This window comes from Momordica charantia, assembly GCF_013281855.1.
Source record: "Momordica charantia cultivar OHB3-1 chromosome 2 unlocalized genomic scaffold, Mcharantia_2.0 BLBB01000002.1, whole genome shotgun sequence".
NCBI lineage: Eukaryota > Viridiplantae > Streptophyta > Magnoliopsida > Cucurbitales > Cucurbitaceae > Momordica > Momordica charantia.
In genome coordinates, this window is record NW_028275160.1 from 4,492,956 (window position 1) to 4,508,825 (window position 15,870).

At 37.2% G+C, this 15,870-nt stretch overlaps 3 protein-coding genes across 7 annotated transcripts; 1 reads left to right on the forward strand and 2 right to left on the reverse strand.

Annotated features, from left to right (window-relative positions):
- The first annotated feature begins 18 nt into the window (after window positions 1–18).
- On the forward strand, window positions 19–2,960 carry LOC111018069 (ATP-dependent zinc metalloprotease FTSH 2, chloroplastic). The gene is made up of 5 exons (XM_022294014.2): window positions 19–202; window positions 317–1,500; window positions 1,579–1,892; window positions 2,036–2,276; window positions 2,477–2,960. The coding sequence occupies exons 2-5, from the start codon at window positions 319–321 to the stop codon at window positions 2,816–2,818; spliced, it is 2,079 nt and encodes a 692-aa protein (XP_022149706.1). The 5' UTR covers window positions 19–202; window positions 317–318; the 3' UTR covers window positions 2,819–2,960.
- Window positions 2,961–2,993: 33 nt separating this feature from the next.
- Window positions 2,994–7,010, reverse strand: LOC111018068 (putative alpha,alpha-trehalose-phosphate synthase [UDP-forming] 7). Of its 3 annotated transcripts, none has more exons than XM_022294013.2 (4): window positions 6,337–7,010; window positions 4,153–6,074; window positions 3,755–4,028; window positions 2,994–3,649 (listed from the first exon to the last, which is right to left on the reverse strand). In XM_022294013.2, the coding sequence occupies exons 2-4, from the start codon at window positions 6,012–6,014 to the stop codon at window positions 3,374–3,376; spliced, it is 2,412 nt and encodes an 803-aa protein (XP_022149705.1). In that variant the 5' UTR covers window positions 6,015–6,074; window positions 6,337–7,010; the 3' UTR covers window positions 2,994–3,373. The 3 variants fall into 3 exon arrangements, with proteins under 3 accessions (XP_022149705.1, XP_022149704.1, XP_087976928.1); XM_022294012.2 differs by having other exon boundaries at window positions 4,153–6,079; XM_088120802.1 differs by having other exon boundaries at window positions 4,153–6,086.
- Window positions 7,011–8,485: 1,475 nt separating this feature from the next.
- Window positions 8,486–14,427, reverse strand: LOC111018071 (shaggy-related protein kinase zeta). 3 transcript variants are annotated; one of them, XM_088120850.1, is made up of 12 exons: window positions 14,001–14,427; window positions 12,635–12,727; window positions 12,283–12,342; window positions 11,929–12,201; window positions 11,772–11,846; window positions 11,630–11,686; window positions 10,744–10,884; window positions 10,580–10,630; window positions 10,397–10,492; window positions 10,052–10,135; window positions 9,697–9,798; window positions 8,486–9,026 (listed from the first exon to the last, which is right to left on the reverse strand). In XM_088120850.1, exons 1-12 carry the CDS (start codon window positions 14,232–14,234, stop codon window positions 8,931–8,933), a joined length of 1,362 nt encoding a protein of 453 aa, XP_087976976.1. In that variant the 5' UTR covers window positions 14,235–14,427; the 3' UTR covers window positions 8,486–8,930. The 3 variants fall into 3 exon arrangements, with proteins under 3 accessions (XP_087976976.1, XP_022149709.2, XP_087976977.1); XM_022294017.2 differs by having other exon boundaries at window positions 10,744–10,878; window positions 14,001–14,236; XM_088120851.1 differs by lacking the exon at window positions 14,001–14,427 and adding an exon at window positions 13,253–13,819.
- Between the last annotated feature and the right edge of the window lie 1,443 nt (window positions 14,428–15,870).

Here is a 15,870-nt window from a genome sequence, read left to right on the forward strand (position 1 = left end):
CCAGTTGACACGGGTGAAAGGAGATTATTCGATGACTCCCCAGCAAACACGTAATTTCATCATTCGCCATATCCTCACCCTTCACCCCCAACTGCATAATTTTTACACTTGCTTCTAAGATTCCCACTCCGCCCACAACCTCAGAGCCTCCTCCTGGAACTTGGGTCTTTCCTCTTTCTTCCGATTTTGCGTTCTTTCTGAGGTGGGTGTGAATTTGATTCCTTCAACTCTTTTTTGTTCATAACGGGTCTTTCCAGAAACGTAGGAATCTGATTTTTTTCTTCTTTTTTCTGTTTTTGACTGTTGCTTACAATAGATATGGATTCGTCATCAGCATGTCTGATAGGACGTGGTTCTTCCCACTGTGCTAAACTAAAATTCTGCAAAGATTTCTATGGTGTGAATATTGTCCCTTCTCCTACTCTTCTTTCGTTGAGTAAGGTTAGCAGAGCAGCTATAGTAAGGGCATCTCTGGGACATGGGAAACATGAAGGAAGACGAGGGTTTCTAAAGTTGGTTGGAAATGTGGGATTTGGTGTTCCTGCTCTACTGGGAAGTGGGAGGGCTAATGCTGAAGAACAAGGGGTTTCTTCATCAAGGATGTCTTATTCTAGATTCTTGGAGTATTTGGACAAGGATAGAGTGACAAGAGTGGACCTGTACGAGAATGGAACTATAGCTATTGTTGAAGCTATCTCCCCGGAATTGGGGAATCGGTTGCAGCGAGTTCGTGTTCAACTTCCAGGTCTGAGTCAGGAGCTTCTTCAGAAGCTCAGGGAGAAAAACATAGACTTTGCAGCTCATAATGCTCAAGAAGAATCTGGTTCTGCTTTATTCAACTTGATTGGGAACCTAGCTTTTCCACTGATCTTGATTGGGGGGCTATTTTTACTCTCAAGGCGTTCATCTGGGGGAATGGGTGGTCCTGGTGGGCCAGGGTTTCCCCTTGGCATTGGCCAGTCAAAAGCTAAGTTTCAAATGGAGCCAAACACTGGAGTGAATTTTGATGATGTGGCTGGTGTTGATGAAGCGAAACAGGACTTCATGGAGGTCGTAGAGTTTTTGAAGAAGCCTGAGAGGTTTACTGCAGTTGGAGCTCGGATTCCTAAAGGTGTTCTTCTTATTGGTCCTCCTGGAACTGGTAAGACTCTGCTGGCAAAAGCAATTGCTGGTGAAGCTGGTGTTCCATTTTTCTCCATATCAGGTTCTGAGTTTGTTGAGATGTTTGTTGGTGTTGGTGCATCTCGAGTTCGCGACCTATTCAAGAAGGCCAAAGAGAATGCTCCTTGCATTGTGTTTGTTGATGAAATTGATGCGGTCGGGCGACAAAGAGGAGCTGGGATTGGTGGAGGGAATGATGAAAGAGAACAGACACTCAACCAACTTTTAACCGAAATGGATGGTTTCGAGGGTAATACCGGTATCATTGTAATTGCTGCCACCAACAGGGCAGATATTCTCGACTCTGCCTTACTAAGACCCGGACGTTTTGACAGACAAGTAAATACCATAGCTTCTGTTGTTCCTCGTTATTGATTTTTACATTATTGACTTACTCTAGCACTCTGATGCCTGCAGGTAACAGTTGATGTCCCAGACATACGGGGAAGAACAGATATTTTAAAAGTTCATGCTAGCAATAAGAAGTTTGATACTGATGTTTCTCTTGATGTCATTGCAATGAGAACACCTGGTTTTAGTGGAGCTGATCTTGCAAATCTCTTAAACGAGGCCGCCATACTCGCTGGTCGGCGTGGGAAGACTGCAATTTCATCTAAAGAGATTGATGATTCGATTGATAGGATCGTAGCTGGAATGGAAGGAACGATAATGACAGATGGGAAGAGTAAAAGTCTTGTGGCATATCATGAAGTTGGGCATGCCATTTGTGGGTGAGTAGAATAATAGTTGCTTGTCTTGTTTACGAGGAATCCTCCATATTAAACTGCTGGAAAAACTTTTCTTTTTCTTTTGTTTGAACTTTAGACTTGCTAGGCAGATGAAGTTAACTCAAAAAGTAATATCTTTGATGCAGGACTCTGACTCCAGGACATGATGCTGTTCAAAAAGTTACCTTAGTTCCTCGTGGGCAAGCACGGGGTCTGACATGGTTTATTCCTGCAGATGATCCGACCTTGATTTCCAAGCAGCAGCTCTTTGCAAGAATTGTCGGTGGACTTGGTGGTAGAGCTGCAGAGGAAGTCATATTCGGCGAGCCCGAGGTGACCACTGGTGCAGTTGGCGATTTGCAGCAGATTACTGGTTTGGCAAAACAGGTATGTAGAACGTCTCCATTCTGCCTGCTAGTCACTCTCTGTAAAGGGCTATAATTCAAGGAATGAATTAAAGATTCTCCCACATTCGTCAGTTGTATATGGGGACTGGGGGGTGGTAAATGGGACCCTTTTTTGTTAACTCTCTGCTTTTTCCACTAAAAAAATTCAATGAGATTAAGGTAATTTCAACCTGTTTGCAGATGGTAACCACATTTGGGATGTCTGAAATTGGACCATGGTCACTTATGGACCCATCAGCTCAGAGTGCTGATGTCATTATGAGAATGATGGCGAGGAATTCGATGTCGGAGAAGCTCGCCGAAGATATAGACATGGCAATCAAGAGGATATCAGATGAAGCTTATGAAATTGCATTAGCCCATATTAGGAACAACCGTGAGGCCATTGACAAGATAGTGGAAATCCTACTCGAGAAGGAAACCATGTCTGGAGATGAATTCCGAGCTATTCTCTCGGAGTTCGTCGAAATCCCAGTTGAAAATCGGGTTCCTCCTCCAGCACCCGCACCAGTTTCAGCTTAGAAAATAAAACATAGTGTAATGTCCATCAAACTTAAATTATTATACTTCTCAAATTAGCTGTATATGATTTCTGTGAGCATAATCCATGTGAGTAGTAATTCTTTAGTTCCACAAATTACAGAAATTCTACAATTTGACTGAATATCTCTAAAAACTGATCTACTTTTTCACAGCTAAACAGGAAGCCAAGGATGATGCCACATAGAAGTTTTTTCACTACTGGTTCAAACATGATTTCTATAGTCTCAAAGAATTGTTTCTCTACGTTCTTGTTGAGATCATCGATGCAGTATCGAAGAAGTAAACATATATTTCAATGAAATTTTCGAAAAAGAACAATACAGTATGTTTTTTGATCCTACAACAGTCTGAAACTAAATCTATTGTCCCTCACTTTTTAGGTCTTTACAATTCACAATATGGTAGCTTTTTAAATCATGCTACTCTGCCTTCCATTCTATGGAGTATGAAAACTCCATGGTTGCCTTCTAATCAGAGCTCAAGCTCATCTTCTGCCAAAAAAGGGTAAAAAACTTGCCAATTTGAAGGAAGAAGCTACTTGGATGCTAAAGCCAAAAGTTCAAGAACGTCCATCACTTCATTTGTGCCTTTCAAATAATATTTGGCCTTGGTTGGATTTTCATTAATAGTACATATGAAAACTGGACTGCGGGATGAAAGTTTGCCTTCTACTGTTGCTGCATTAAGGATTTCAAACATGTCGTCATCAAATTTGTCATCGCCTATGCACATGATAAACTCGTCCCCTTTCGCTTCTTTCTTTGCCATGGATTCGAGGATCATCTTTGCAACTGTGCCTTTGTTGACTCCCTGAGAAAGATGGAAAGTGCATATAGGAAGAATAAAAGAGCAGTTATTTTAAATGGAACATTCTGATAGTTCAATGGATTTTACACACAAAAACTAGGAAAATACCTGAGATTTTGCTTCCACAACGTAATTTCCACTCTTGATACTAACAGGATCATTGGCCAAAACATCTGATAGATTATCCACAAGCTCAATAGCTTGGAGAGATCCAAATCGTGGGTCTGCATTTTGATAGTTCCACACCAGAGAGCGTTCTTCCCTTTCGATGAAAGAACCGTCTGTAGCAGCAGTATATGATTCCATGGTGCGTTCTGCTAACTCCATCCAACTCAAATCCAAATTCTGACCAATGGTTTCCCACTCTTCATTTCCTGGAAACCTGCCAAAATGGAAGAAATGCTGATTCTAGCACTAAGCATACAAATCTCAAACAAGCTGATCAGTTTGCTCAAACGGTTAAAGGATCAAAAAGGTTAGCGAGGGAGGGAAAGATGAGATCACACCTCAAGAAGAATCCATGTTCTGCTGCTATTACAAGATTTTTGCAAGACTTGAACCACTTGTTCAAGCTGTCCCTTCCTCTTCCGCTAACAACTACAACTTGATTCAGACTATCTGCACAAAGATCGTTGAGGGCTGAGATAATACGCTCACTTGGAGACTTATCCGCAGAGTATGGGGGAATAAATGTGCTATCATAGTCCAAAAGAATGGCCCTTGTCTTTGCCTTTCTGTAGTCTAATTCCATGGTATTTAATGGAAGCCTTTCAGAAATGAGATCAGTAGACAAAACCCTGAAGTGAAATCCTTGATTAACTCCCCAGAATATCCTGTGGCATTGTTCATCCCAAGTTCTCTTCATGTCTTCAAAGAAACTTGCTGACCAGTGAACCACATCATGGTTGCTAATATACTCAAAATGCTTCGTATGTCGTGACTGTTTTTCTGAATCATACATTGAAATTGCTTCGTATATTTTCTCGGCAATTTCTCTGATATTCCATGGATTGACACGCAGTGCTCCGCTCAGTGATAAAGAACACCCCATAGATTCTGATATCACTAACATGCTCTTTCTGGCCTGATGCTGTCTAGAGGCAATGTATTCATAAGGATAAAGATTCATCCCATCCGTTAAAGGTGTAACAACAAGGCACTCGGCCATGCTATAACAGTAGAACTTCTCTTTGGTGCTAACTGGACATTCAAGGAGAACGATTGGTTGGTAATTTGGCTGCTCGAATTCTTTGTTTATTCTTTCGGTGGTTTCCCTTATCGTAGCTAGTATTTGATCATGATATATCCCTTTCCCTCTGGCAGGGTTCATTATCTGGACTAATACGACTGTTCCCCGCACATAAGGACGCTCTATTAGCATGTGTTCCATTGCAAGAAATTTTAAATCGATACCCTTGAAAACGTCGACATCATCTATGCCTAAAATGAGCGTCTTTCCAGTAATGTAATCTTTAATAACAGTCTCTACCTGAGAATCCTCTTCTACCCTTTTCATCATTGACTCAATTCTGCCCATATGAATCCCAACTGGCATAACTTTTATCCTGACAGTCCTTCCATAGTACTCCAATTCAAGGAAGCCTTTCTCTAGCTTATGTTCTAGGCCCAGAATTCGGCTGCAACACGAAAGGAAATGTCGAGCGTAATCATACGTGTGGAACCCGATGACATCACAGTTCAGCAAAGACGTGAGTATTTCTTCTCTTACAGAAAGAGCTAGGTAGATATCAGATGGAGGAAATGGGGTGTGAAGAAAAAATCCTAGCTTCATCCGGATGAAGCTCTCTCTTAAGAAGCACGGAAGCAGCATTAAATGGTAATCGTGGATCCAAATATAATCTTGTTCTGGGTTAGCTACTTCCATCACTCTTTTCGAAAACGACATATTCGCTGAAACATACGCATCCCACGAAGGCCGATCTGAGTGCTCAACAGAGAAAGGCAACATGTCATGGAAAAGAGACCACAGATACCTCTTGCAGAAACAATGGTAAAACTTGTCCAAGATTTCACGAGGCAAAAATGTAGGAAAGCAGTTGAATTCTTCTAGCAATGTCTTGGACACCTCGTGTTGTTTGTCTTCATGAATTTCGACTGTCAAACTCAGACATCCGATGTAAAAAACGACCATCTGTTGTGGAAAACCATCCTTCATCTGGAAAAGCAAAGAATCCTCATCCCAACTGAAACTCCAATTTCCATCATCTCTTTGCTCTGCTTTTACAGGAAGCATGTGTGATACAATTACCATCCGAACTGGAACCGACTCGCTCGAATCTACGCATCGTGCTCCATTGTCACATCCTTCAAGTCTGCCCTCTGTAGAGTCAACACTTGTCCCAGCCATTTCAGAAATTTCCAGCAGCTCAAATTTTCCAGATTAGTAATCAGCAGATAGCCTCCACAACTACTCTTTTTCCTCAAAAAACAAACACAGACAAAAAAGAGGACAATGGAATTCAATCCCCAAAAACAACAATCAAGTATAGTATCTTTAAAACTCTTTTGACAAAACGAAATGAAGAACAAGAATGAACAAAAGAAATCCCCTTCAACTGCTGTAAAATGCTCATCTTTCAACAAATGCAGAAGCTTAAAGATCATCTTTTCCCCCACCCCACATTAATCTCCCCAAGAACCCAAAGCAACAGAAGAATCAAAACTCTTACCCCTTGAAAAATCAGAAGTTAAACTCGAAACCAGTTTCAAGAACAACCAAAGAAATTAAACCCATCAAGATTCTGGACTTCCCCGCAAGAAACAACCTTCGAAACTCTTAATTCTTGCGAAATTCTAATCGCTGAGTTTCTGAAAAGTCGAAACTGTAGCTCGAATATCTGGAAAAAAATAAAGGTCTGATCTTTATCTTTCTCTGAGTTAGTACGATTCTTGAAGCCAACTTTCTTGGACACACAGGAAACCGATGTCATGCTGAGAAATTGGCAGGCTTTGGCAATTATATAGAGTCTGTGCTTTGAGTGAAAATCAGAGACTTATAAAATTTTAATTCTCATTAAGAAAACATGCTATAAATCCGCATATTATATCATAAGCTCAAGCTTTCTGTTACCCGAGTGGGCAGTAGAGGAAGGCGACAATCTGAAGCAAAGGGTCAAATGGCAGCAAGGGTGACACGTGGCAGCAGCGGGTAAATGGGCCCCATTTTTTGAAAACTCGAGAGCCAATAGAAACTCGGGAGTCGCCCCTCGTTTAACTTGCCGGGTGATTCAATAACATTAACAGGGTCGCAACTAATTAAGGAATTGGATAAAGAAATGCCAGCTAAGGGTTTGACTTTGACAGACAAAAATTATACTTTTGAAAGAAATTATATTATTACGCCTCCGTCAATCTTTTCCTAATAAAAGAAAATGTTAAAATTATAAATTACATCTTGAAGTTTGACCTCGAATCTAATTTTTTTCTTGAAATTGTATTTTTTTCTTTTTCTTTTCTTAATTTCAGTCTCTAATATTGTTAAGGTATCTATACAATATAAAATTTATCATAATCTATCAACTTAAATTTTTTGATTGATTATTAATTTTAACATGGTATCAAAAGTATAAATTAAATTTATGTAACCTATAGCTTAAATTTGTTTTGTTTAGATTAAAAAAAAATTGTCTTGTTTTCCTGAACCATTAATTATGCATGGATGTTGATGACAATAAAACTAATAATGCTATTCTTTTCTTTTCCTCTTATTTTTATCTATCCATTTTCATCACTCATATTTTAGTAGGAAAGAGTGGATTTGAAACGTACATTTTAGAGATTAAAATTTTTTTTTTAAATATCTTTTCAGTGTCTAAATTTTAAGTTCTGTTTTCATTGGTCTCTAAATTTCAAAATACTACATTTTTATCCTTAAATTTTAAGTTTAGTTTTCATTTGATTTTTAAGTTTCAAAATGTTACACTTTTACACTCGAGTCTTCAGAATTAATGCTCACTTTTGATTCCCGACATAACAGAGTTGTTAGTAATCTAATAAAATGCTGATAGTCAATTTAATATTATTTATATAAAAGCATCGTAATATTTTAATACTGTTTCCTCCCCACCATTCTCTCTCTTCTTGTTGAGCATCATATAAATGAATTAAATTTATCCAACTCATCTACTTAAGTTTTTAAGGTTGAGTGGTGCTTTATTCATCCTTAACATGATTTGAAAGTATTGTTCATTATTGTTGAATAATATAAATTAATATTAAATAGACCTACCACTATTGGGTTAGTATTACTAAGGGTTCTGCTGTGTCAAAGATCAAAATTGAGCATAAGCATAAACTCAACTAAAAGTGTAACATTTTAAAACTAGGGACCAAATGAAAATGAAACTCAAAACTCAAGGGTAAAAGTGTAATATTTTGAAATCTAAGGACCAAAGGAAAACTAGACTCAATTTAAAGTAAATGTGTAATATTTTAAAACTTTTAAGGATCAAATAGAAACTAAACTAAAAGCTGGACAAAAAGTGTTATTCCCCTTCTTTTTAGGTTAAATTTTTAATTTGATTCCTATAGAATTTGGTCTTTAGTTATAAAATTTTCAAGCGAGTCCTTTAGAATGGCCATGTTTCGAGCTGAAAATGATTCCCGAGTTGCTGAACCTGTCAATTTAATATTCAATCAATACATTTTTCCATCAGCCAGGACCAGGAGTCATCTTTTTATGTCAAAGGAGGTCATATAACAGTAATAACAAATCTCTTAAACCTGAGGAGCCCCTTGCATCCATTTGGTTTTCTTTCGTTCTTAGATTATAAAAAATGAAGAAAACAACAAAACAGAGTAAAGCAATCGAAGAACGAATGGAAGAAAAGTAACCTCCATCACTAAATATGGTCCGGAAACAGACTAAATTATACATACAGAAAACTTACCAGGACAAAACAATTCCAATTCGAAGCTACAAATAAGCTCCACGAGCTCCTACTAAACTTTTTTTGGAGGCACTGCCTAGCTAGACATGAATGGCATACCTTTCCATGGTCATACTTCCAGCTTTCTCCGACTTTATGGATCAAAAACAAAAAATCTAGACATGGGGAATACAAAATCAATATGTATTGGCTAAAATAAAGTAGTTGATCACCATTTTCCACGCTAAGCCGAACACCCAGTGGTATATTCGTAAATCTTTGCAGGGCAGGGGTTCGGCCATGATACTTGGTTATCTAGACTGCAAGGAGCTTTTGGTTGCATTTTATCCATCCACCCAAGAAACGGATCTTATATGTTGATTCGTGTCTTCATTTTATGTACTTGCTTGGTGTTGAAAACTGAGACCAATCTGCCTTCGCACATACTCCGGTAGCAGCCTGCTGATCAGTTCAGGGGATGCTCCAGATAACTGCAATCAGATCATAGATCGAAAATGTTAGCACGAAATGCTTCTAGTAAGAGAATGTTATTAGGTAGGCCAACCAGTACACAGGTTAAAAGACCAACTGGCTACCAGCGAAACCGGAAGCAACTCATTTATACAGATGGGTTTGTTCAAATTTCTACATTGTTGCTGGGATTAATGTAGAGGGAAAATAAATAAATAAATAACGATGCCATGTCATAGTAGTAGAACAACATTTCATGTCAGTTGAACAAATCCCACATTCAGGTAATCAGGTTTATACCTCAGATTTCCAAGCGCAGAACAAACAAGTTAGCAAGATGGGCACCAAAAGGAAAGGTAATGCTCATTGTTACATATGAATGTACTTTTATCCCGATACCTTAACTTTAAGAAAACAGACACACAATGTAGATGAGGCATACACCTGTATAATTCTAGTGGTCAACAACTCAGGTGATCATGTTGACACCGGAAACAAAAGAAGGATTTGGAACTGTTGTTAAAAGTAAAAGAAGTATCCAGCAGTGTGGCAATTAGGTATTCTCCCAGTACATGACGATTTAGTTTTATGAAATTTAAGTGACATCTTAGATACGAAAAGTTCTGGATTTAACCTATGAAGTATCTTAATTAAGTCTTCAATAGGAAATAAAATGAAAAGTTAACGTACTTCCTGCTTAAAGTTGAATAGAGGGGGCAATGGACGGTTGTTAGGGAGGCGAACATTGGGTTCCCGTAGCTCATCAAAGAAAGGATGTGCACATGCTTCTAGCTGCAATGAATAGAGAGAGAAGATAAATAAAAGCCACCGACCATCATCAATATCATGAACCAAAATTGCCTTGACATCCAAAAACCAAAATCGTGATTAGGCAATAGCTAGATAAAAACTTGATAGAATGTAGTGGCTAAACTTTGCTTCATGGAGTCCATTATAGGACTGGTTTAAGGTGAGAAAATCAAGCATTAGCATTACATGTACTTAAGAATTCAGACGCAGAACAGAGGAAAATGGTTCAACTCACAGCAGTGCAGCGAAGACTAGGAGAATACTGAAGCAAACGTGAAGCAAGGTCAATAGCTTCAGGAGGCATTCGCTTGTGAAAAACCTAAACAAAAGAACATAAGGATAACCATTTCAACTAGAGAAATGTTGGAGCAGCAGATAGGCAACAGTATTTCAGGCAGTAAAGGCAGGAAAAATAGTGCAGCACAAAACCCATAATGGTCAATCGATTGTGGCAGTTACATTCCATGGAGAGAGAATACAGGACACAGGGGTGGGGTGGGGGAAGTAATATATATATATATGTATGTAAAATGAAAAAAATTACCCACTTAACTAAGTGGGTCAATACCTAATTGTATACCTTGTGCCAAGGATGGGCTTTAATCTGAGGGAACCTAAAATCTGTGTAATTTGGATTCATGCATCGAATTTCTTCTCGAGTTGGGGTACCAAGAACCTATAAGAAGGTAAAAAAATATATATATATACATGAGATGAAGCTTCATTTGTCTGGTCCTAAAATCACCATAAACTGAGGCATCACCTTGATTATCTCTACAAGTTGGTCCACTGCATTTTCCCCAGGAAACAATGGCTGTAACAAATCAGCAAGATTTAGTTAAAAAACGCAAGAAAAAATTCATCTGTTCATAGAAATTATTATAAATTGAAGTGTATCAATTCCCACCCTCCACCAAAGTCACTGACCTGGCCTAGAAGAAGTTCAGCGAGGACACAACCAACCGACCAAATATCAATTGAGGTCGTGTATTCTGTTGCACCAAATATGAGTTCTGGAGCTCGATAATAACGTGAACATATGTATGATATATTAGCTTCACCCTTAATCCGAAAACAGAAGAGTTAGGAAAAAAGTTATTTGAGAAAGAACATAAAATGTAAATCAATCAAGTGGCAGTCTTTTAAATTCCATTTCACCCTTATAGAAAAGCACAAATTATAACCTCAATGATCATGTTTAAAAAAAATTTGAAAACAGAGAATATCCTATGACCCTAAAGTATTGGAACAGTTCTTTGGTTGAGGAAATTTATAGTTGGAAGTGATTATGCTAACTCCATGGCCATGATTCTCCTTCGTCTTACAAATTTTCTGAACATTGGCACTCAATTTCAAACAATTGTTTATGTTTGCTTCCTTTAATGAATAACCCACTTACATTTTTTAGAAGACTCGAGTTACTAATTGCTTAGCTTTTAGAAGTCTTCATATTATTTTTCCCACCTGGTAGTGGTTCCTCTAACCTTTGTAATCAATTTTTTGGACGATCTATGTAGAAAACTATGTTTAAACTTTAAATTTAGCCGATCTATTTAAAATTTTATTTTATTCTCTTTCTAATGATATATTGAAAATGAAGTTGCTAAATTACACCAACTTAGTTTGGATGATCAGATAAACTTACTTTACTGATTCTTATCAATATATCTTTTATAAAAATAATTAAAAAAACATACAGTAGTAAGCTTGAACAGGGGGCGTTTACTACTATGTCCAACCTCAATCTTAAGCATAATATATGACATATTGATTAAATTTGATCCACCAGAAGGTGTGGAATATTAGTGCATACCAATACTTTTGCACTCCCAAAGTCGCAAATCTTAACTTGATGAGTTAGAGGATCAACCTACAGAAATTCCATGGAGTAGTTTCAGATAAATAGTTCAAACATAGACAAAGAGGAGAATGAAGGGAGAAAAAAAGCACTATACCAAAATATTTTGAGGCTTCACATCCCTGTGGCAGACCCCGGGGACTGAATGAATATAGGCAAGGCCCCTAAAAATCTGAAAAATTTATTAACTTTGTGTTAGCATATAAAAAACCGACAGAAAGTTATTCTATCGCATATGAAATAACATGACATACTTGATATGTGTAAAGTTTGACGTATATGAGTGGCATCCTCTGATTCATGCTGTTGTAGTGCTTAAGAACATGGTACATATTTTGGGGGACATATTCCATAACCAAATTCAAGAAGAGCTCATCTTTACTAGTAGTAGAGAAGAAGCAATGCTTCAGAGAAACCACATTTGGATGATCCATCAGGCGCATTAGTTGCAGCTCCCTGTTTTTATAACGTTTATCCTGCAAGACCTTCTTTATGGCAACTGTTTCTCCCGTTTCCAAGCATTTTGCCTGAAAGAATGATTGGCAAACTTCAAGAATATGGAAATTGCACAAACTTTGTCATATGGTGAAATATAATTTTATATCTACCTGGAATACAATTCCAAACGAACCACTACCCACCACACGCTCAGCCATGTAACTGATTGTCTACATTACAAGCAAGGAAATTTGAACATTTCAGTAACTCAATATTTCAAGGTTAATTTTGACTACACTGAAGATTTTTAGATCACTTTAAAGTTGCAAAAGAAAAAAAAAAGAAAAAAGAATTATTGATTAATAAGGTAGGTTGTTTAAGATATACATTTACCGTCTCAGATTAAATTTTGTTTTACACAATGTCCACCAAATTGAAGAATGAAACATATTTATTCCACAAGTGAACTAAAGGAGAAAATGATTGAAACAAATTATGAGGGAGTGGGTATGAGAATTTAACCTGTTTTGGTTCACCATTTTTTCCACCAATCGTAGTGGAAATGATATGACCAGTTACTGCATCATTCCCTTCAATCACTGCAGCTGACATTTCCTGGAATTTGTAGCATAAAGCATGGTAAGTGAGGCAGAAAGTTTGCAGTTATGAGGGATATATACCAGATGCATAGGGGGCACATGTAAAGGATTTATCCACATAGAACCCTATAATAGTAGAAGTCAAGCCAATTTTGCTGCAAATAGGAGGATTAAACAGTCTGTAAAAAGACCTTTTTATTGTTGATATATTGAAGTATCAACATCTTTTCATATGATTACCCACATCTAATGAAAACACGTCTAGGTCCAGGCAACTTTAGTAGGAAAGCCCACGATTGACTATAGGAAGTAGAGTATTTGATGCTGACGTGAAGGACGATGTACACAAATACAAAACCAACTTAACAGTAATTAAGTAATTGGTATATTCGCTGAAAATTTATGATGGTGTTTTGGGATTTGATAAGGATCGGAATGTATCTGAAGGAATTGAAGATGGGTCTCAAAATGTAGGGTTGAAGACAGATTAATATATCCAGAGCAACGTCTTGGAAAAGCAATATCGATAGCTATTGCTTACAAGAAAGCATCACATGCTTCAAAGAGCTTGCATCTCCACCCAAGGAACTAAGGAGGGAATCAGCCGCTATCGACTTCCCAAAGCAAACTATAAATTGCTTTTCAAAAAATTCACGGAGAAGAGCAACCATAATTAAAAAGTATCAAAACTGTAGAAGATTAAACAATAGTCGAAACTGTAGAAGATCGAAACAAATTGAAAGACTGGGGAAAGAAGTTTCTGAAACATCAATTAGATGATCAATTTACGATACGAGGTCAATTCAGACACCGCGTTAACACACAGTTCCACTTAATTTCCCAATTATCAAGGCTAGGAGAAATAAAACAAGCTACGGAAATATTCCAATAAATCACTCCCTCAATTCTCGGAGCAATTAAACTAACAGAAGATAGTTCGAGCACATTCAGCTCAAGCTGCAAGATCTCAGCTAAATACTTGATCAAACACTGAACCATATATATATATATATATACTAGTAATTTCGGAATCGATCAAACAAACAAAACTGAGCCAGAAAATATCTCCAATCTAATTGCCGGTGAGAACTTCCGGCTGCTTATCCGGCCTTCCAATCGAGGAAAAAAACTATCAAATCACCGTAGATCGCTCCTATCTTAGCAAGAAATGAGGATCTTGAGCTGGATCAGGCACAAACAAAGCATCAACAGAAGCAAAACATCGCACAGAGAGACAACACACATCACAAGCAGAAAACAACACCAGAAGAGAGAGAGAGAGAGAGAACCTTATCGGAGTCCATTGCTGAGGTACGGTGAGAGTTGAGATTCAGACGGTCATTTTCAGGGTGAGGCTGTTGTAGCAGCTGTACTTGTGGCTGTGACTGTGGCTGTGGTGGAGGTTGATGGCGAGGCCCTAATGGCAAAGAGGCCATGTGAGAGTAGAGCTCCCTCTCTCTCTCTCCTCTCTCTCTCTCTTTCCGATTTTTGTTCCTATTTTCGGTTTTTTTTAATTGTTCCATTTATTAATTATCTAAATTTTCTCCTTCCGCTGTCTCGTCTCGTTAGAGAAATAGATAGAGTAGACCCACGCGCGAATTTTCGCGGCAGATGTTGCACGCTCCAATTAGATAGCTCCATTGCTGTCTTATCTATGTCTGAAGGAAGTAACCAAACTCCGGTGCAACGCGGCTGCACGGTAACTCCCATACACCTCTGGGAAACCCTTCGACAACAATCACATGGAATGGAACCCAAACGGTTTATATCACCACCAATCATTCATCGGGAAAGAGAGTGCTCAAACTATTTAATTAATTATACATAAATTTTTAACAAATTCTCATTGAAAAAAAAAAATCTAATAATCAAAATCAGTCCAATTATACTTAATAGGTATTTTGCTTATTTCTTAGAAGTTGAAGATTCAATATCCTTAAAAAAAACAATTTGTACTTCAAGTCATTTATGTCACACAGAAACATTAAGTGTAGTGTTATTTAAATGAAGTTAGATTATCAAAATCTAATACATATTTCTTCGTATTTAGGTCACTAATAAAAATTTTGACTTTTACAGTCCTATATTAACTCAAGCAACTACTGAAATAAGTAGCATTGTTACAAATGAAAAAATGTTTATTTAGTAGCTTTGGATTTCAACTTTGAAACAGGTACGCGTATTCTTGAATTTTTACATTCCAAAAAATATGTGGAGCTCTAATTAGCAAAAAATGTAGAAAATAGGATGGGAGAGAGGAGCCCATTCATTATGTGTACCATGTGGCTAGTGCATGGAAAATGGACCCATGTGCCACTCTTCTTGGTAACCACTTTGTTAGAATGAATTAAAGACCATGTCAACCATATCTTCCCCACATTTTGCTTCTCAATACATTTCTTGACTTAAGATTTGACCATTTTTAAACCATGCAAAATTATGAAGCCTTCTTCACATGGATTGAAATGACTTGTTCTACCCATCAATCAAGACCATAGGATAAACATATTTTTATCTACGAACTTGACAATAATTATATAATTGTTGGGTATCTTCTGTCGTACTTTGTAAAACTTATTTACATATGTGGAAGAACATGGTAAAAGAATTTCAAGGTGTAAATAAGGAATTGTCTAGCTCTATTTTAACCAAGAAGATATTGCATGAATTTGGTTCAAGTTTACTTGCTACAAGTTTTCTATATTAACTATATGAAAAGTAAATGATCACTATAATTAACTATAATTAACTATTACCCGAAGTTGTGAATTATATTTACTTAACCCATTTATAGAAGTTATTCTTATTCAAGTCATAAAGTAGTGATTCATCAAGCATATATTCATTCCTTGTCGATGTGATATCACATTTATACTTTTTTAATATATATTATTGTTTTCGTAGAATTCAATAGATAATTGAATAAATGAATTATTTTGAGGGTTGAAGCCAAAAGAAAACGATATGTAGAAATGAAGCATTTGTAATTGTTAGCACAATGATTCACATGGATAATCAAACCATCCTCTGAAAATCTATAACGTACAAACTATACGACCAATACCTTTTAACAGAATAGTAATATGCCACTTAAACAAATAAAACTTAATATAAACTATTTTGATGTCTTAGACGACTAGTTTATCAGCAAAAATAGGA